Source organism: Coregonus lavaretus (assembly GCF_964263955.1).
Source record: "Coregonus lavaretus genome assembly, chromosome: 25".
In the NCBI taxonomy this organism is placed as follows: Eukaryota; Metazoa; Chordata; class Actinopteri; order Salmoniformes; family Salmonidae; genus Coregonus; species Coregonus lavaretus.
This window is the reverse complement of record NC_140012.1, coordinates 37,450,631-37,472,287: the sequence shown is the minus strand read 5'-3', so window position 1 is coordinate 37,472,287 and position 21,657 is coordinate 37,450,631. Positions and strand designations below refer to the sequence as shown.

Sequence of the window (21,657 nt, the reverse complement as noted above, 5' to 3'; positions counted from 1 at the left end):
GTCTGTCATAGTTGACGTGTACCTATGATGAAAATTACAGGCCTCTCTCATCTTTTTAAGTGGGAGAACTTGCACAATTGGTGGCTGACTAAATACTTTTCCCCCCCACCGTATATCCAAACCCAATGTGTGCCTGACTACCTAAGGAGGTGGTCAGGAAGATCCGATCACAATCAGATCACAATGCATCTTATAAATGTCTACACCTGTCTAAAACTGTGGCCGCTATCAGAATGTGGAGAAGATCAGGACAAATGACCAGGTTATAACCAGGTATAAACGGGGCTTGAGAAAGGTCATGAAAGGATGCACATGGGTATCTTTGCTATATACATGTTTAGAGGTACTTCCTGTTTCCGTGACTGATGGGAAACACTGTAAAATGTGATCTTCCTGAGATTGGAAAGATTTGCTGTTTTTCTTTGAGATTTACGCATCAACTCCAGACTGTTTGATTGCCTGCCTGCTGCCATGTTGGGTCAATAGTTTGGTCCTTTACTGAAAGGATCCCTGCTCCTCATCATGACACCGTAACACATGGATAGATGACACACCCCCGGCTGGCCCGGGACCCCAGGGTTACCTCTCTTCCCCTCCTCCCCGTTTAAGCCAGGGGGTCCTGGCTTCCCTGGATGACCTGGTTTACTATACCCCTGGGGACCCATCGGACCTGGGAAAGTAGACAATTACAAATGAGGTGTATCTCTTGTGGTTCCAAAACATGTCCTACTGGTTTGCCAACAATTCCTAATCCTGTTATTTGATCACTTTTGATTGAAAAGGGGTAGCTAAGGTCCCAAAAGGCTTACAATGTGTTTATCTGCAGAAGAGGGAAAAATGGTTGCAATAGTTCTGAAATGAATCCCAGAAAGTATTCTCAAACAGCTTGGACTGAGGACATGATTGGATTACTGTGCTGTGACCCAGATGCATCAATCTTAAGAACATTTTCCTGATTCCATTTCTATCTTGACTAAATAACTGAATAGACATAGTTACACTGAGTGTACAAAACATGAAGAACACCTTCCTAATATTGATTTGCACCCCTCCTTTTGCCCTCAGAACAGCCTACATTTGTTGGGGTATGGACTCTACAAGGTGTCGAAAGCTGTTGATTCCATTGCTTCCCACAGTTGTGTCAAGTTGGTTGGATGTCCTTTGGGTGGTGGACCATTCTTGATACACATGGGAAACAGTTGAGCGTGAAAAACCCAGCAACGTTGCAGTTCTTGACACAAATCGGTGTGCCGGGCACCTACTACCATACCGTTCAAAGGCACTCACATATTTTGTCTTGCCCATTCACCCTCTGAATGGCACACATACACAATCCATGTCTCAATTGTCTCAAGGCTTAAAAACCCTTCTTTAACTGGTCTCCTCCCCTTCATCTACACTGCTTGAAGTGGATTTAACAGGTGACATCAATAAGGGATCATATGTCATGGAAAGACTAGGTGTTCATAATGTTTTGTACACTCAGATTAGATGTACAGTAGCGTACCATACATAGTAAACATGTTTTATATTCCTATTATTACCTGGAGGCCCTGGTGTTCCCGGATCTCCAATCTCTGTTCTTCCTTGACTCCCCTTCTCACCCTTTAATCCTGGATCTCCTGAAAACACAAATAGAATGCAGTGTGTTCCAGACAGTACAAATAGAATGCAATGTGTTCCAGACAGTACAAATAGAATGCAATGTGTTCCAGACTGAACAAATAGAATGCAATGTGTTCCAGACAGACAACTAGAATGCAATGTGTTCCAGACAGTACAAATAGAATGCAATGTGTTCCAGACAGTACAAATCTATTTTTACATTTAACTTGACTACAGGAAAAAGCTAGGCCTTTGTTTACATTTTACTGGTACAGTGTCCTGGAGAAGATCTCAATTACTCCTCTCTCCTGCAACACCACCACTAGAGGCAGTGCTGTAACACCACCACTAGAGGCAATACATTCTACTGTTTACCTGTACATACTGCACAGATGAAATTAGTCCTAAAGCCTATTTATTACCTTTCAAGCCAAGCATCCCAGGATGCCCAGGCCGACCTGGATGGCCCGGCTGTCCACTGGAACCAGGGTTCCCAGGAAAGCCTGTAGATCCCTTGGGCCCAACCGGGCCTGGTGCCCCCGAAGTCCCATCCCTGGTCTGGCAGTGGTCACAGTTACTCAGCTGCTGGTTACTGAGGAGTAGCGAAGGCATCTCCACTGGGATGAAAACACAATGGAGAAGGCTCAGATAATGTGTACTCTACAGAGTACAGCAATGATCAAACATAATCAATACTCACATCTAAGTACCTCTCTGCATATTTCCTGAATGATTTGCTTGGACATCTCCCTTCCCTGTGGAAATGTGACATGATTGATGGCATCATGCAAAATGTATGAGTCAATTAATACAGACGGCATAGACATTGATGGAACAGTTAACGATTGTTGTTGAAAAGTGACATGTTGGGTAGTTGTTGGTGACCAAGCATGGTCAATGTACTGGTGGGGTACTGGTGAGTGTACTGGTGGGGTACATACAGGTCTCCCCTCTAGTCCAGGTGGCCCAAGAGGGCCAACGTCCCCGCTCTGTCCTCGAGGCCCAGGCGGGCCAGTCTGCCCTGATAGTCCTGGCTGGCCTTGGTGACCTCCCAGTCCCCTCTGACCGGGGTCTCCTGTTGTTCCTTTCTGGCTTCCACAAGAGCATAGTATAAGTACACACACTGCTCTAGATGGGGACGTATGCTTGGCTATTCAGGGCTACAGCTACTTACAGTAGTCAATGACAGACTTACCTCCCCTTTTTGTCCCGATGAGCCAATAGAGCCCTGTCAATCAAAGTCATAATGGCTGAGTATTAGTCATGTTGATTAATTATAATGTAATTGGGTTTGAATGAGATGGAAATACAACTAACTTCCATATCCTCTGGATGTGGATAAAGGGAAAACATGCTGTTTAAATTGATATTCTCAATGGAAAAGTGATAGTCAGAAGTCAATTTGAGAGTTGTTCCGACACTTCCAAATTCACAATCCAACTTCTGTACATGAATGTATTAGAACAGGGGTGTCAAACGTACGGCCCGCGGGCCGGATCAGGCCCACAAACGGGTTTAATCCGGCCCGCGAGATGATTTAAAAAAATAAAAAAATAAAAATAAAAACGTGATTTTTTGACTTTTCACTGTATTTTGCACCAGGAGGCTTTGTGTTGCAAGTCATTAAAGATGGATAACGTCATGAAGGTGGTCATCCAAACTGTTAATTTCATCCGATCCAGAAGCCTGAATCACCGTCAGTTTGACAGCCTTCTCAGAGAGAAAGACCACATCTATGGCCTGCCATACCACACAGAGGTAAGATGGTTAAGCCGAGGTGCTGTGCTGAGGCGTTTCTTTGATTTACGAGAAGAAATTGAACAGTTCATGGAAGAAAAGGGCAAACCAGTGTTAGAATTTCATTCCGCAGAATGGATGCAGGACCTTGCATTTATGGTGGATGTTACAGAGCACCTGAATAACTTGAACAAACAGCTGCAAGGGCGCAACAAAGTTGTCACGCAGTATTATGACAGCATACGTTCTTTCAAGTTGAAGCTGTCATTGTGGGAGACGCAACTTGCCGGTGGTGATGCAGCTCACTTCCCCTGTCTGAAAAATGTGTGCGTGACCCAACATGTGGCAGACATGAAGCGGTTCAAAGATAAAATAACGGGACTGTTACGGGAGTTTGAGCAACGCTTTCAGATTTATGTTTATATGTTTTTATGTTGATGTGCTATTGTTTTTAATTGATTTTATTTTATTTGTATATTTAACCTATTCTTGACTCTGTGGTTCTTGCACTTGTTTGGGGAACAGGATTTCATTATTTTTATCTACATTTCTGCCTGAGAAATGACACCCTGATATAGTTCTGTGATCTGTGATATACTTCTGTGAATCACTGAGGCATTGTGTGTTTGTGTGTTCTTTGTCCTCAGAACTTTCAAATAACTTGAGGTGTTTTATGATTAATAGTGATGTTGTGCTTTTGGACACTGTCCTCAGGCTCCAGCTTTATGTTTATATGTTTTTATGTTGATGTGCTATTGTTTTTAATTGTTTTTATTTTATTTGTATATTTAACCTATTCTTGACTCTGTGGTTCTTGCACTTGTTTGGGGAACAGGATTTCATTATTTTTATCTACATTTCTGCCTGAGAAATGACACCCTGATATAGTTCTGTGATCTGTGAAACAGTTCTGTTAATCACTGAGGCATTGTGTGTTTGTGTGTTCTTTTTCTTTAGAATTTTCAAATAAACTTGACGTGTTTTATGATTAATAGTGATGTTGTGCTTGTACTATTTTGGACACACTGTCCTCAGGCTCCAGCTTTATGTTGTATGTTGATCGTATTAAAACAAAGAAAACAATCTGAAGTTGTTGTTTTTAAGTTATATATACCATGATTTTTCCGGTCCGGCCCACTTGGGAATAGATTTTCCTCCATGTGGCCCCTGAGCTAAAATGAGTTTGACACCCCTGTATTAGAACATAGTTGGACTGCAAAATTCATATCAGTGCTAGTCTACAATATGAAAGAAATACATTGTGACAAGAGGAACATATTCCCAGTTACGAATGATTTAGGCAATGGAAGAACCACTGTAATGTGGTTAGAAAAGTTTCCCATAGAAAAAGTATACTGTAGCACTTGCAAGCAGTAAGTACTATGTAACTGGGCTTCCGAGGCTGCTGGACAATCAACTGTCCAACTGGACAAAATGCTTTTGTAGAGCCATTACGGAATTCATTCATTGATGTAAATAATATGAGATGTAATCATAGGAAGGGGAACTTACATGATTCCCTGGAATTCCCAAATCTCCTTTTTCACCTCTCAATCCCTGTAGAGAAAATTAAACGAGCAATAATGGTTTTTGTTTTTAGTCATTCTGCTTGTGATTAAATGTGAGGTCTTCAGTAATCAAATTAGTGTCCTTCAGAGCAGAGTTAAAATTGACTGCGATTTTACAAGAAGGTTAATGATATTTCCATCCAGAAACTCAGTACAAGTGACTTCTTAACCGCAGTCCTGTGGTGACATTGTCATTTGACTCGATACGCTTCCTAGTTCCCCTCCCAAAGATCATAGCTGTCCCTGTTTTCCATGACTTTTGAATTAAGCAGTTGTTCAACATGATTCCACTCTGGCTAAATGAAAGCAACCACATTTGGAAGGAGATAGTGAGCCAAGCATCAGATTATACTTGAAGCGGTCTTATGTACATGGAAACGTAGCAACCTATATACAGTGGGGGAAAAAAGTATTTAGTCAGCCACCAATTGTGCAAGTTCTCCCACTTAAAAAGATGAGAGAGGCCTGTAATTTTCACCATAGGTACACGTCAACTATGACAGACAAATTGAGATTTTTTTTCTCCAGAAAATCACATTATAGGATTCCTTATGAATATATTTGCAAATTATGGTGGAAAATAAGTATTTGGTCACCTACAACAAGCAAGATTTCTGGCTCTCACAGACCTGTAACTTCTTCTTTAAGAGGCTCCTCTGTCCTCCACTCGTTACCTGTATTAATGGCACCTGTTTGAACTTGTTATCAGTATAAAAGACACCTGTCCACAACCTCAAACAGTCACACTCCAAACTCCACTATGGCCAAGACCAAAGAGCTGTCAAAGGACACCAGAAACAAAATTGTAGACCTGCACCAGGCTGGGAAGACTGAATCTGCAATAGGTAAGCAGCTTGGTTTGAAGAAATCAACTGTGGGAGCAATTATTAGGAAATGGAAGACATACAAGACCACTGATAATCTCCCTCGATCTGGGGCTCCACGCAAGATCTCACCCCGTGGGGTCAAAATGATCACAAGAACGGTGAGCAAAAATCCCAGAACCACACGGGGGGACCTAGTGAATGACCTGCAGAGAGCTGGGACCAAAGTAACAAAGCCTACCATCAGTAACACACTACGCCGCCAGGGACTCAAACCCTGCAGTGCCAGACGTGTCCCCCTGCTTAAGCCAGTATGTGCCCAGGCCCGTCTGAAGTTTGCTAGAGTGCATTTGGATGATCCAGAAGAGGATTGGGAGAATGTCATATGGTCAGATGAAACCAAAATAGAACTTTTTGGTAAAAACTCAACTCGTCGTGTTTGGAGGACAAAGAATGCTGAGTTGCATCCAAAGAACACCATAGCATGGGGGTGGAAACATCATGCTTTGGGGCTGTTTTTCTGCAAAGGGACCAGGACGACTGATCCGTGTAAAGGAAAGAATGAATGGGGCCATGTATCGTGAGATTTTGAGTGAAAACCTCCTTCCATCAGCAAGGGCATTGAATATGAAACGTGGCTGGGTCTTTCAGCATGACAATGATCCCAAACACACCGCCCGGGCAACGAAGGAGTGGCTTCGTAAGAAGCATTTCAAGGTCCTGGAGTGGCCTAGCCAGTCTCCAGATCTCAACCCCTTAGAAAATCTTTGGAGGGAGTTGAAAGTCCGTGTTGCCCAGCGACAGCCCCAAAACATCACTGCTCTAGAGGAGATCTGCATGGAGGAATGGGCCAAAATACCAGCAACAGTGTATGAAAACCTTATGAAGACTTACAGAAAACGTTTGACCCGTGTCATTGCCAACAAAGGGTATATAACAAAGTATTGAGAAACTTTTGTTATTGACCAAATACTTATTTTCCACCATAATTTGCAAATAAATTCATAAAAAATCCTACAATGTGATTTTCTGGATTTTTTTCCCTCATTTTGTCTGTCATAGTTGACGTGTACCTATGATGAAAATTACAGGCCTCTCTCATCTTTTTAAGTGGGAGAACTTGCACAATTGGTGGCTGACTAAATACTTTTTCCCCCACTGTATATGTTTCCCAAAGCAACCTCTGGTCCATAAGTCAAATGAAAGTTTGATATGTTCATCAGTTACAGTATATTCAATTTCATTTTTTAGCTGTTTACCATTATTTGCTCTCTTGGACTGAACAACATGGCAAAATATAACCAAACTGAATACTTGAAACATCAGGAATTCCACCTGAAATCCCCTGAGAAGACAGACGCTCCATACAAAGCATCAAGGGTAGCTAATGGATTTGAATTGTCATCAGGAGTTATTAAATGAATACCTTCCCTCCTCGTTCACCTGGATCTCCCCTTTGTCCCTGGTGAGATAGAAATGACACAACAATCACATGTTATGATATTGTTATAATAGGAGAAGACAGAGTTACAGTTCCAAATGTTTCAACTTCAATACCCACATACTGCATCACGTCTATGGCACAGGCTATGGATATGCCAGATGACAGTATGTTAAACATTCTACAAGCCTCTTGTAGTGTTTCACTGTTTAAAAAATATATATATTTTGTTGTAAGATTGCAAGTTTTCCTGAAATGGTAGAAATGAAACGAAAGGCAAACTGAAAAGTTCCTGTAAAAAATACTGTTATAGATCAATTATGTATTTTATTGCATTTGATTAACCCTCACCTGTAAATTGCAGTCCTTGGGGTAATTAATTAATTTCATCCCATGAAAGATTTGCTTGGTTGCTGTAGTATAAATTATTATTCTTTATTGAAGTTAATGGAGGTAAATCTGGAAACACAGCTCACTATAAAGTAGCTTTCTGGCTCCTACTTCTTCATCAAAATGCAACGTCAGTGTTTTTCCTCACTCATTAAATAAACAAAATGTGATCGGGATGGAAACACTGAAAACATTTGCAGAAAACATTCTTAATGCTCAATCCCAGCTCAATCATACACTACGCCTCAGAAAAAATAAATAATTATACCAATTTCAAAAGACCTTTTTGAGCAGAACATTTAGTGAAAATGAGTATAATTGCTAATTCCAATAATTCCAGTAATTGCTAAATAAGTAAATCCCTATCGAACAGTATAGACACAGTATTTTCACAGAAGTTAAAAGTGATTTTGTAGGAGCCTGTAAGTACCTTAGGTCCTGTCAGGCCTGGCATTCCTGGGTGTCCTGGCTGACCTGCTCCACCGAGGTCACCTGACTTGCCCTGGAATAACATTAATTCAATCAGCATTATGCTGTACATGTACATTTCAGCCATTTAGCAGACACTCTTATTACAGCGACTTACAGTCTTCAGATAGCTGGGTGAGACAACCACATATCTGTGCATAGTAAGAACCCATAGTAGGACACTTTGTCTCTTAGACGTTCTGTGGCTTACGTCACACTGTAAGGGTTCTTCAATGACTCACACAGCCTTCTTAAAACAGATCATAATGATGTAATGTATCACCTTTACTGTCTATTTACATTCAGAATATATATAATATAAACAGATATAAAACTTAAAATGTTGACCTCCTGTCCTGGAACCCCTGGTTGACCTTGCAGTCCACTTTCACCTTTGCTGCCCTTTATTTGAGAAAAGTTAATTAGTTGAAGGAGGTACTTTATAAAAGACATAGCAGATGCTTATTTGGAAATGAAATCATGAAATACTGCTGTGAAAAAATAAAAATAAATGCTCATAATCAACATTAGAGTTTTAGGGAACCATAAGGAGACATGACCATAATGCTAGAAATTAGATCTAGGGCGGGATTCAATCCGATCACGCTTTGTCGGATATGCACCTTTTAAATGCATTGTTTCCGCATTGGCAGAGACCACATTCAAGGTAAATGCTGCACATGTCGGCTCAATCGGAAATGACCTTTAAATGTCAAGCGCGCTATTACGTTTTCTAGTGCTGATTGGATTGAATCCCAGCCCTAGTTTGTGTTTTTTCTTTTTCTAAACAAATGTCCTCTCCCTAATAACTACTGTTTGAAACTAAGACATTAATATGAAAACCCTGCTCATGTCCATAAACTGCTATTTCAGTCCTGTGCCATTAACCAATACACATTGGCTCTTGTTAAAGGGATATCAGCTAATGAAAAGTGATTGGGAGACAGAGAGTGGAGACCAGTGAATGGGAGACAGAGAGAGGAGACCAGAGAACCAGAGTACCATCCCGCTTTTGATTTCCATCCCAAAATTCCACTGACGAAGGCAATAGTAGTAAGCTTGGATCACCATTTCATTTGGCGTCTCTAGTATAGCTATGGTACTGCTCTAAACAACATACTCGCTAGAAGTTATATCACTGCAGAAAATGCTAACCCAAGCACTATATGCATCTACAATAATGCTGAGTTTTGTTGCATGTCTCGGTAGGCACTATAACACGACTAGAGGAACTGATTTCAAACACCAATAGACAAGGGACTGATATGCACAGCGCAACAATAAACCCTTGTATGGACAGATGAGGTAATGTAACCGGCAGTATTTGGGATTTCATAACACTGCTCAACGTCATTAAGGGTTTTAAAGTTGCTCTGTGTGGTCATCACTGCCTCTAGTGATATTGTTACAGCACTGCCTCTAGTGGTGGTGTTGCAGCACTGCCTCTAGTGTTGGTGTTGCAGCACTGCATCTAGTGCTGGTGTTGCAGCACTGCCTCTAGTGGTGGTGTTGCAGCACTGTCTCTAGTGGTGGTGTTGCAGCACTGCCTCTAGTGGTGGCGTTGCAGGAGAGAGGAGTAGTTGAGATCTTCTCCAAGACACTGTACTAGTACTAGTAAATGGCCAGAACACTCAAATTGCTCCAACACATTACAGATGTAGGATCTTAATTTGAGCCAGTTTGCTACAGCAGGAAAAGAATCCTGTAACAACAGGAAATGTGAATTATTATGTAGATTATAATTAATGGTAGGCTGGACAAAAGAACGAGTCAAAATTCACCCAAGGCTGAAAAACGTCAATAGAACGTTGGCTAAGCTGGAACACTAGCAAATTAATTGAATCGAACGTTCGCAGAGCCTATTTTGACTGGAATGATGCTTAGAATTCCATTTCACCTAAATGGCACAAAAAAATGTATCTCTTTTCATATTACCACTACAATCTGTTCTTAGGATGAAGAAGAAGAAAAAAACCTGTGTACAAAGTAAACATCCGCACCCCGATGGTGTCAACTGTGCTTATGTCTGCGTAATGAAGAAATAGGGAAAAAATGAAAACTTCTGACTATTTCTGGTCTAGTGATCGATGACAACCGAGCTTGCTGCCCAGACTTACATAATTACAAAGAGGACATTCTCCTGATTAAAATGGTGTCCAACTTGAAAAAATCTAAATATACACATTGAGAGATATTTGGCGAAATAGACCGGCATGCTTCTCCATAGGAAAACAATGGGCGGAGCTCAGGGTACCAAGGGAAAAAAGTATTTTGGGGCTAGCATTTGATGACAACTGAGCTCGCTGATGATTACAAAGAGGAGATTCTCATGATTAAAATGGTGGCCGACTTGAAAAAATTTTAATATACACATTGCAAGATATTTTACGAAATAGACTGACATACCTATATTTCCCCTTTATAAAACAATGGGACGACCTCCAAGTTTTTTTTTTGTTGTTGCCATTTTAACTACCAGCATAGGCAGGTCTCATTGCCAACAATAGCAAAGCAGCCATTGTGACGTAGAACAATGGGCTGGGAATAGAACGTTCTGAAGGTGAGTTGGTGCCACAGTGCTTAATAGAAGTAATAGGAGCTGGCAGGCTGAAAAATGCCCTATAATAAGACCTGTCTTTTCGTGATTACTTCGAAACTACGACAAGCAGCTGGGACATATGGTAATATTATGAAACTGGGCTCCACAAGATGCAATGAACTAGTTTTTGTCAGAAAAAAGCGATGTTAAAAATGTGCTGGAAAATTCTCAGCAACAAAACAGTGATCAAATTAAGATCCTACATCTGTACCTTTATTGGTTCACAACGTTTCAATGCTAAAATTGTGTATTAAGGTATGTGGTGGAGCAATCTTTACTATTACTATTTACTATATTTACCCAAGTTATTGAGATGTTCTCAGCCCCCCCAAGAAAAGTACATTTGACTACTTCTGCAAATAGTACTCACATGGACGTTGGGCAAAAGAAAATCGACATCATCCCTGATCGACATCATCCCATTGACATGATGTTACATTTCTGGAACAGAAGAGAAATCACTGTTACCTTAGGTCCAGGTTGCCCTGATGATCCAGGTTCACCAGGCAATCCATTGTCCCCCTAAATAAGAAAAACAAGAAAACAACATCAGTTTCGATGTTCCCCGTATCTCTACACATCTGTATTTGTAATTATTATGGATCACTGAGTAAGTGTGAAAATGACTTCCATACGTATTTAAGCCAAATATACTACTGTAAGTGTGATCCTGAATACATTTGGACAAATTGAAACTGGATCTATTGGCTGCAGCCAACTTACAGATGTTCCAGTTGAACCTTTGGCTCCCTTCGGTCCTGGCAAACCAGCTTCACCCTGTAATTATAGAATCATATAATTAATAACATATGTAGTCGCTTTTTTATACTGTAATTTAACGCAACGGTTGGTCAATTTGGAAATATATTTTGATAAGAAATACAAGTATAACAACTCTCCTGATTGATTGCATGTTGCTCTTTCTCTCTGTCAGTTAAATATTATTTATGTATTTCAATATCAAAATATAAAAGTCTAATGTTATGGGGATAGGGTACTGAGTCCAGTCCGCAGAGGACTTTTTAAAATGTACTTATTTGCGGGCAAGACTGAAGTCTTTTCAAATCTTAGTAATCCCAACATCATTTGTGGATTTTCCAAAAGCCATCACACGCACTTACATTTTAGTCATTTAGCAGACACTCTTATCCAGAGCAATTAGTGTTAAGTGCCTTGCTCAAGGGCACATTTTTCACCTAGTCGACTCTGGGATTCGAACCGGTTACTGGCCCAACACTTTAACCACTAGGCTACCCTTTCCTTTATTATATTCCTATTTATTTTAGTCTATACTTTATAACGGTGCATGTAAAATGTGGTTGAACACAGTATAATGTTCATAAATCATTTTAGACATAGAATACAATAAGGGAATGTCAAATAAAGTACAATAACATTATAGCCTTTCTTACCAGCACAAAAGTTTACTATAAAAAAACTTGCCGGGAAGGAGATTGTGAATTTGAATCAATATTGAATGAAAATGTAATAAACAGTATAGGCATGTCCTAATATAAGGGCAGACCTTTATGAGAATAACAAGAGCTCACCTTAGTTCCACTCAGGCCCTCATTTCCAGGCACGCCAGGCATACCCTGGAAACAAAGACAGAGTATGTAGCCTACTCTATATGACAGCACACAATCACAATGCTAACATACTGTACATGGTTTACGGATGGTTTGGTTTTCTTTCTTCTGAGTGTCTGGATTATTCACATATCAAATGTCTTTCCCCTGAGCTTCGCTGGCTCTATCAGACAGCGGGTTTAATAGCTTTCACAGGATGTTGTAAAAAACAAACACAAATACCGCCCTAATGCAGAGAGCAGTGGTACTAGATAGCATTGGGTATCACAATGAATGGACAGGGCGAATGCGGCTTGAAACCTCATTGCATTTACAATTCATCAGAGAGATTGTTGTACCAATCTAAATAACATACAATATGTGTGTGTTAGCTTTTGGCTATCTAGTCATAACATGTTGATTGATTTTATATGAATAACTGGTTGACCCCTAACAAAGATAGACCTAATAGTACAAATAGGTTTGTTGTCCAATAAATATACTTCCTAAGGTTTGTATAAAAGAAAATACACAACTTTATGTGGACCTATAAGTGATCTCTGCACACAATAGATCTCCCACTAATCAGTCATTTCAACATGGAACATGTATCTAGGACACCTCCAGAGTCTCATTCCGACATAAAGCCTCATACCTAATAGCTCTTAAAGCCACAGTATATGGCTTGGTTTAAATTAATAGTAACAGTCACAAAAATATTACTAATTGAAAAAAGCAATAGGTGTTTCAAATGCTTGAGGATGTGTTCCATGAAGTGGAATGGATGCATTCAATTTCTGTGAAAGCTTGCCCATTTTGTCTGACCACTCAGTGTCAGAAATCAGGAGTTCATAATAAGAAGCATGTATGTAGTGAACAAATATGCCATGTTTATGGAAGTACTAAACAAGGACTACTGCATTTAGTGATACCAAATATCTCTGATAATTCACTGTGGTGTAACCCTGTGAACAATGAGACTAACAGGAGACTATTCTATACAGGCCAAAGGTCAGTTGATACATCATCTTTAAGTAGTCCCAGAGATGACTGTGTTTCCTTTTTCAAGTATGATCTATGTTCATGGCTGCACGCATATTATCTGTTGAAAAAATGTCCACCTCTTCAAAGACCTTCAACAGACACATCTCTGTCACACTTCAAACAAAGAATAACGTTGAAGGTTATAAGGATATGGGTGACATTGCAGGTCCTTACGTAGTGGTTGGCGGCAAATGTAGAATAACCAACAATGTCACATCCTAAACAGGGATTGTCACATCCTACGCCAAATTCTGCATATTCCATTACACCTCACAGCATAATCTGATCTCCTCATTGGTCTTGCACTCTAAAAGCCATAGATCTATGTTTGGCAGTTGAGAGACACAATATTTGTTGTTAATTAATGGACAAATGGGAACAGTCCCTAACGTTTACAACCCTCCTGGGGACATAAATGGTCGTAAATAGTAAATCTGTTATTTTGTGAATGTTTAGTTGAGTAAATAAACAGTTTATAATTGTTGAGCATATCCAACAAAACTACCTTGAAATGGCTCTTTAGTCAGTTTTTCATGATAAACGGGTACAGATGTTTGGAAAACGGCAGAGAATTTATCTTGAGGGGATTGTAAAGAACATGGAAACATGGAAAATAACTCATCAAGAATCCTCCGATGCTGCAAATATATTAAAATCTCTTCCCTAGACGAGGCTATTGACCACTAGCCACTTCAGTTAAGACACCATGGAAATCTATTTGTGTGTTAAATAAGACAGGGAATCAGATGAGCCAAAGCTTATTTATGTGTTAAACAGCAAAGACGTTCTTGGAATAGGCAGAGGAGTACATCGTGGTCAACTATAGTTATGTATTCTTGGATCATTGATGGGAGTATGGGGGGATAAGTGTGACTGTGAGGCTTATTATGGCTCATTGGATAAAGGATTTCATATAGTATTTTATTCTAATAGAATTCATTCAATTATTTGCATATCAAAGAGTTGCCTAACTATGAAAGTGTCCAAGAACAGCCTTTGTTTCATTCTCTTTACATTGTGTTCTACTCATTAGAAATGTGACTGCAAAGAACATCAACATCCTTTCAATTCCGAACACTAAATACCTAAATAAGGACCTTTAACCAATTTTTGGCAAGAACACCGCATGAGCTATGTCATCTTCAAACCGTTATGTGCAATGCTTAAATCCTGCTTGGTCAGCAAAATGCTCACATGCAGGTTTTGCAATACTGCATCCATCTGTTGCAGAGGAGGCTGGTGGGAAGAGCTTTAGGAGGACGGGCTCATTGTAATGGCTGGAATGGAATTATTGGAACGGTATCAAACACATCAAACATATGGAAACCACATGTTTGACTCCGTTCCATATATTCCATTCCAGCCATTACAATGAGCCCGTCCTCCTATAGCTCCTCCCACCAGCCTTCTCTGATCTGTTGGCATCTATCTGTTGGCTTTGGATAGGGCCTGAAAGTGGTTTTGAAGGGCCAATAGAGGGTGCTCATCCATCTAATCTAAAAACACCAATGACTCAAGGTGACGTATTTTGGATACAGCACTTTTGACTCTCAATTGGTTATTCAAAATCCCATGACACTTGTCTCAAGAGTAGGGCTGTTAACCCTGGTGTCCTGGCTACAATTACTTTGGTCACCCAAAACAGTACGTCCATAGCCACCTAATCTTCCACAGCATCCAACTGGCTCATTCAACCCATTCCTCTTCCCATTGCCATTATCAACGCATCAGGTAAAATAACAAGTAAATAAATAGAAAATAAATAGAATAAAGTCTCAAAATATAATAAAGACAATAGCTTTGAGGGGGTTACAGGCAACTACAACTATTGTGTAATTTAGTCCATAAAGACATAGCTCATTGGATGTTCTGGCAAACCAAATGGCTTACAGCCCTGTGGAGCAACTGACTCATTCTAGAACATCGTAGTTCCACCACTCAGCTTGTGTGGCCATATCTGCAGAACTCCCCAGATTAATGGGGATGCCCTTGTGTAACACTCTCTTTCAGATGTATTTTTCTGTCCCCAAATGACTACAACCTTTTTCCAATCAGCTGTGTTCCCTGCATCACATGAAGTCACCAAAGTATTGCCTTAATAGGGTTTATATCCTGGGATGAACTGGAGGGAAACCACTCCAAATTTACTAGCTGTCAGAAATACTGTCATGATCCATGATGTCTGCTGTGATTCAAGTAGATCCAGATGACCAAGACTGTTTTGGATATCCCCTGCTAAAGTCAAGGAATTCATTTTATTTGAGGGGGCGGAGGGCATTCTTGCATTGTTCATATTTGATAGAAACCCAAGCATAAAATAAAGTAGACCATCTAGAGTGCACGGAATGTAGAATATAATCAATGGTTATAGAAAGTATAGAAGTGTTCATGACTTACAGGATGGCCCTCCCTTCCGTCTAGACCAGGGATGCCAGCTGCTCCAACCTCTCCCTATTGATGAAAAGAATGCATTAAAATATCATAAACACAGACATTATGCTTGATGATTTAGTGTACCGGTTACAGGTACAGTTCAAAAGAGATAGCAGCACCGCACCATGTATTTGCTCATTGGATGCTGTTGAAACTATCTTACATCAAGTCAGCAGCAGAGGCGGCAGGTAGCCTAGCGGTAAACAGTGTTGGGCCAGCAACCGACAGGTCACTGGTTCGGCTCCCCAAGCCAACTATGTGAAAAATCTGTAGATGTGCCCTTGAGCAAGGCACTTAGCCCTAATTGCTCCTGTAAGTCACTCTGGATAAGAGCATCTGCTAAATGGCATATTATTATTATTATTAACCCAGCTTGTCAAGCCATGATTTGCAACAAACTGGCAATCTAAAGACATTAAGAACATGCAATAAGGCACTACTTTTTCTATTTTCCATGGTGTAGAAGGGAAGAAACCAACTGTGAACATTTGGAAGGTGCTACATGTGGAAGAAAATATCATATAAATCCAGAATTTATAACGCAGACACAACCACCTAGATGGTGATGAACTGCTGTTAAGATAATGAAAACCATGTGTCAGAAAAGCCTGAGCTGAGCTGAGAAAGAACAAGAGGAAACAATGGTCTTAACCCCCTTATAGATCACAATGTGTGCTAACAGCAGTAATATATTTCCACTGTTGGGGAACTGCCAGACAATAACAGTAGTTCAGTTCAGGCCGACTACGCCAAGTCAACCTTAAGGTACATTTTGTCATACGTCAATCCCATCCATCAGTGAGTTAACTTTCCTTTGATTAGTCACACTGAAAACCAACCTTTTGACCGATTTGTCCTGGAACTCCGTTCTTTCCATCTCTTCCAGGTAAACCCTGAGTTGAAGAATGGAAGAAAGAGAGATTTTTTCAAACTTAAAGCCATGTCAGCTCCTGGTTTGAGACCAGAGTATCTATACTGTACATACTGGTACTCCTGGATGTCCTGCTGGCCCAGAGAGTCCCCTGGCTCCTTTTTCTCCCTGAAATTGTCAAATCATCAAGATTACCAAGATTGATATTTAGTATTTAGTATTTTATTAGGATCCCCAATAGCTGCTGCCAAGGCAGCCACTACTCTTCCTGGGGTCCATACCGGAACAAAACAACACATCACAACAAAACAGTCTACATCATCAATAAAACAATACATCACACAATACAACTTCACACTTATCCATCATTACAAATGTACAATATAACATTTACAATATTACAACAATACAATACTACAGTATATTGGTCAGAGGTCAATATACTGTATACATTTGTCAATATGTTTGTCAACTTGAAAGCATTAGCAAGTGGCCAGTTAACTACTACCTAACCTATGCTGTTTACTTGGCAACTAATGTACATAACCGTGTGATTAATAACAGTATTGTGATATTCTTACCACTTGGCCATCTTTGCCGGCAAGTCCTGGCCCCCCTGAAAGACCCATAGAGCCCTGGGAAAGAAATTAAAGATATAAAAAGTTTAATAACAAGTTATTACCATGCAATTCGCCTTGCCTACCTTTCTCTGAAAACATTTCATTAAGTGCCTCCGGAAGATGAGGCAGCGAAAGTATTTGAAACTTTACCGGTAACAGCTGCATCAGCTAAAGTACAAAGTGTGTGATGATTTTTAAAAAACAGACACTGCCTCATCAAAAGAGCTAGTACACAGTACCAGTCAAAAGTTTGGACACATCTACTCATTCCAGGGTTTTTCTTTCTATTTACTATTTTCTACATTGTAGACTAATAGTGAAGACATCAAAACTATGAAATAACACATATGGAATCATGTAGAAACCAAAAAAGTGTTAAACAAATCAAACTACATTTTCTATTTGAGATTCTTCAAAGTAGCCACCCTTTGCCTTGATGACAGCTTTGCACACTCTTGGCATTCTCTTAACCCACTTCATGAGGTAGTCACCTGGAATGCATTAAAATTAACAGGTGTGCCTTGTTAAAAGTAAATTTGTGGAATTTCTTTCCTTCTTAATGTATTTGAGCCAATCAGTTGTGTTGTGACAAGGTAGGGGTTGGTATACAGAAGATTCCCTATTTGGTAAAAGACCAAGTCCATATTATGGCAAGAACAGCTCAAATAAGCAAAGAGAAACAACAGTCCATCATTACTTTAAGACATGAAGGTCAGTCAATACGGAAAATTTCACGAACTTTGAAAGGTTCTTCAAGTGCAGTCGCAATAACCATCAAGCGCTATGATGAAACTGGCTCTCATGAAGACCGCCACAGGAAAGGAAGACCCAGAGTTACCTCTGCTGCAGAGGATAAGTTCATTAGAGTTACCAGTCTCAGAAATCGGCAATGAACTGCACCTCAGATTGCAGCCCAAATTTACATTTACATTTACATTTTAGTCATTTAGCAGACACTCTTATCCAGAGCGACTTACAGTTAGTGCATACATATATATATATATTTTTTTATTTTTCATACTGGCCCCCCATGGGAATCGAACCCACAACCCTGGCGTTGCAAACGCCATGCTCTACCAACTGAGCTACATCCCTGCCGGCCATTCCCTCCCCTACCCTGGACGAATTGTGCGCCGCCCCATGGGTCTCCCGGTCGCGGCCGGCTACGACAGAGCCTGGATTCGAACCAGGATCTCTAGTGGCACAGCTAGCACTGCGATGCAGTGCCTTAGACCACTGCGCCACTCGGGAGACAAATAAATGCTTCACAGAGTTCAAGTAACAGACACATCTCAACATCAACTGTTAAGAGGAGACTGTGTGAATCAGGCCTTCATGGTCGAATTGCTGCAAAGAAACCACTACTAAAGGACACCAATAAGAAGTAGAGACTTGCTTGGGCCAAGAAACACGAGCAATGGACATTAGACCGGTGGAAGTCTGTCCTTTGGTCTGATGAGTCCAAATTTGAGATTTTTGGTTCCAACTGCCGTGTCTTTGTGAGACGCAGAGTAGGTGAACGGATGATCTCCGCATGTGTGGTTCCCACCGTGAAGCATGGAGGAGGAGGTGTGATGGTGCTTTGCTGGTGACACTGTCAGTGATTTATTTAGAATTCAAGGCACACTTAACCAGCATGGCTCCCACAGCATTCTGCAGCGATACGCCATCCCATCTGGTTTGCGCTTAGTGGGACTATCATTTGTTTTTCAACAGGACAATGACCCAACACACCTCCAGGCTGTGTAAGGGCTATTTGACCAAGAAGGAGAGTGATGAAGTGCTGCATCAGATGACCTGGCCTCCACAATCCGACCTCCACCCAATTGAGATGATTTGGGACCACAGACAGAAGGAAAAGCAGCCAACAAGTGCTCAGCATATGTGGGAACTCCTTCAAGACTCCTTCAAGACTGTTGGAAAAGCATTCCAGGTGAAGCTGGTTGAGAGAATGCCAAGAGTGTGCAAAGCTGTCATCAAGGCAAATTGTAGCTACTTTAAAGAATCTAAAATCTTAAATATATTTTGATTTGTTTAATAATTCTTTGGTTACTACATGATTCCTTATGTGTTATTTCATAGTTTTGATGTCTTCACTATTATTCTACAATGTAGAAAATAGTAAACATAAAGAAAACCCATTGAATGAGTAGGTGTGTCCAAACTTTTGACTTGTACTGTATGTTAACAATATCAGAGGTAAACTCCATCTGTACATGCAATAATAGTCATCAGATGAGTTATATATACTATTATAGGCCTATAACATACTGCATGTGGTTCAGATTCAAAGATCCTGTGGTGTACCTAGGAATATCCCGGGAAACCATCCTGCTGTTTTCAAATCAAATCACATTTTATTTGTCACATGCTTCGTAAACAACAGGTGTAGACGAACAGTGAAATGCTTACTTACGGGCCCTTCCCAACAATGCAGAGAAATAATAGAAAAGTAATAACACATAATAATAACAGCAATAATAAATTAAGTACAGAGTCAATGTCTATGTTCCATATAAACTACAAATGTTTCATCCAAGTCATGTTTTTTCTTATTTCCTTTGGTCTGCTCTCATAGAATACAAGGCGTATTGTTTTATTTTATGTGGGATTCATGCCGTTCAGTTCACCAGCTGTTTATTTCCATTAAAGACGGTTCTATTATGACACTTCCAAGAGTGTATTTATCACTATGGATTACCAATAGCTATCTTTCCTGTTCATAATTTGACCAAAATAATGAATCAATACAACAAATGTAATCTGCCCAGGATGTAGGACATTTAGGGAGATGGATTACTGATTATATACAAAAGTCATTGAAAAACCTGGCTTATAATGTGCATGCAAAGAGTTGATATTCTATAGAGATTTATACATTTGATAACCTCATTCAGTGAAACCAGTGTTATGGCTTACCTTTTCACCTGCTTGGCCCAATGGCCCAGGTAATCCCGGAACCCCTCTTTCACCCTAAAAAGACAAGAGATTTATACATAAAATGTGTGTCTGATAAAAGTGATTGTAGATAATTAGAAGTAGAGCTTTTGATCAGTTGGCTTGAATCCAAGCATTGGTTATAATGCTTCAAAGCGGGTCTTCTACAGTGTCATAAAATAAATCATGCTGAATCGATAAAAAGTCATACTAATGCCCTTTTTTGACCTTCCTACCGAATCACCAGGCCGTCCTTGTTCTCCCTTGTTACCACTAACCCCGCGACGCCCCTGAAAGAGAGAACAGAAAGAGCAGCTCCATTGATTTGACATCAAAAGCACTACTCTGAAACAGAATTTGTTTTAAAATTCAGCTGATACCTCTGTCCCAGTTGGACCCTGTGGTCCAGGAATCCCTCGGTTACCAGGAATACCCTTCAATTTAAAAAGAGGAGAGATGAGAAGTCATGAGTTATTCACCCTTTTTATTAATGTTGCTCATAGATAAAACACGTTCATCAGCTGTGTGTTAAATTAAAGTAGTCTCACTTAAAGCGACAATCAGCAGTTGAAACATTAACAAAGCGTGCTCCCAGCCTGTGTTTCGCTAAAATGCTGAGGGATGGGTCTGGAGAAACGTAACCAAGCTCAAATGCATAGACAGAGCTATGGATGCATAAATAAAAATTATAGGTAACGATTTACTTTGACTACATAGCCATAACGCATTTCTACACATCTGTAAACATTTCATGAACGTGTTATACAGGTCCCAAATGCATTATTAAAGGTTAATGAAATATATCCATAGCATATCTATAGCGCATATCTATAGCGCATTCATGTCATGCTAGCCCCGTGTGGCTCACTTGAAAGAGCATAGCACTTGCAACGCCAGGGTTGTTGGTTTGATTCCCACGGAGGACCAGTATGAAAATGTATGCACGCACTACTGCAAGTTGGTCTGGATAAGAGCATCTGCTAAATGTAAAATAATTTAAATGCTATGCAAGAGCTCATATTTAGGTATCTTTATAGATGTGTCATAGGGTGGACTTTAGCTTTCCTAGTTACATTTTCACTGACCTATGCATGCTCTCACACATTATTGACCTTAATTGATGGCATGTGTGGGCTGTGATTTTCTGTACTTAATTAACCACCCTCCTCCTGTGATTGGAGCAACCCTTACACTACTGTCTCTCTTTCATTGCTTTTCACATCCTCTGCCTCCTTTATAACCTGTGGTGCACCTGTGTTCGAGGTCAAGCAACTCTGTTAGGGCAGCGCGGGGAGTACAAGATGCAAGTTGTTGGTCCAAACTACAAAGGTTTGAGCTGCGTAGCTCTGGTTGAAGCTAGCTCATAGTGGCGTCCGTCCTAAACATAGTTTTCCCTGCGTTCAGGGTTTTCGTCTATCGTTAGTTTTTTTGTAGTTCTTGCTCCAAGCGCCACTCCCCGTGCTGCCCCATACTCGTGGTGATGGTGTCTTCACCAGGTAGATTTGTCTTGATTAAATAATTGACAATGTAATCTATTTGCTCTTAAAGGGAA

General features: G+C 40.3%; 1 protein-coding gene across 1 annotated transcript in view; it reads right to left on the bottom strand.

The window, feature by feature from the left end:
* Positions 1-21,657, bottom strand: part of col21a1 (collagen, type XXI, alpha 1) — a 52,320-nt gene continuing 30,663 nt past the window's right edge. Inside the window, exons 10-29 of the mRNA XM_084142300.1 lie at positions 20,486-20,539; positions 20,342-20,395; positions 20,088-20,141; positions 17,130-17,183; positions 16,663-16,716; positions 16,517-16,570; positions 15,642-15,695; positions 12,183-12,227; positions 11,356-11,409; positions 11,101-11,154; positions 8,382-8,435; positions 7,996-8,067; positions 7,161-7,196; positions 4,855-4,899; positions 2,801-2,833; positions 2,547-2,693; positions 2,306-2,360; positions 2,028-2,222; positions 1,545-1,622; positions 1-670 (exon numbers count right to left, since the gene is read on the bottom strand). Coding sequence (XP_083998426.1) covers positions 480-670; positions 1,545-1,622; positions 2,028-2,222; positions 2,306-2,360; positions 2,547-2,693; positions 2,801-2,833; positions 4,855-4,899; positions 7,161-7,196; positions 7,996-8,067; positions 8,382-8,435; positions 11,101-11,154; positions 11,356-11,409; positions 12,183-12,227; positions 15,642-15,695; positions 16,517-16,570; positions 16,663-16,716; positions 17,130-17,183; positions 20,088-20,141; positions 20,342-20,395; positions 20,486-20,539 — 1,437 coding nt within the window. The 3' untranslated portion in view covers positions 1-479. The remainder of the gene's footprint in view (positions 671-1,544; positions 1,623-2,027; positions 2,223-2,305; positions 2,361-2,546; positions 2,694-2,800; positions 2,834-4,854; positions 4,900-7,160; positions 7,197-7,995; positions 8,068-8,381; positions 8,436-11,100; positions 11,155-11,355; positions 11,410-12,182; positions 12,228-15,641; positions 15,696-16,516; positions 16,571-16,662; positions 16,717-17,129; positions 17,184-20,087; positions 20,142-20,341; positions 20,396-20,485; positions 20,540-21,657) is intronic.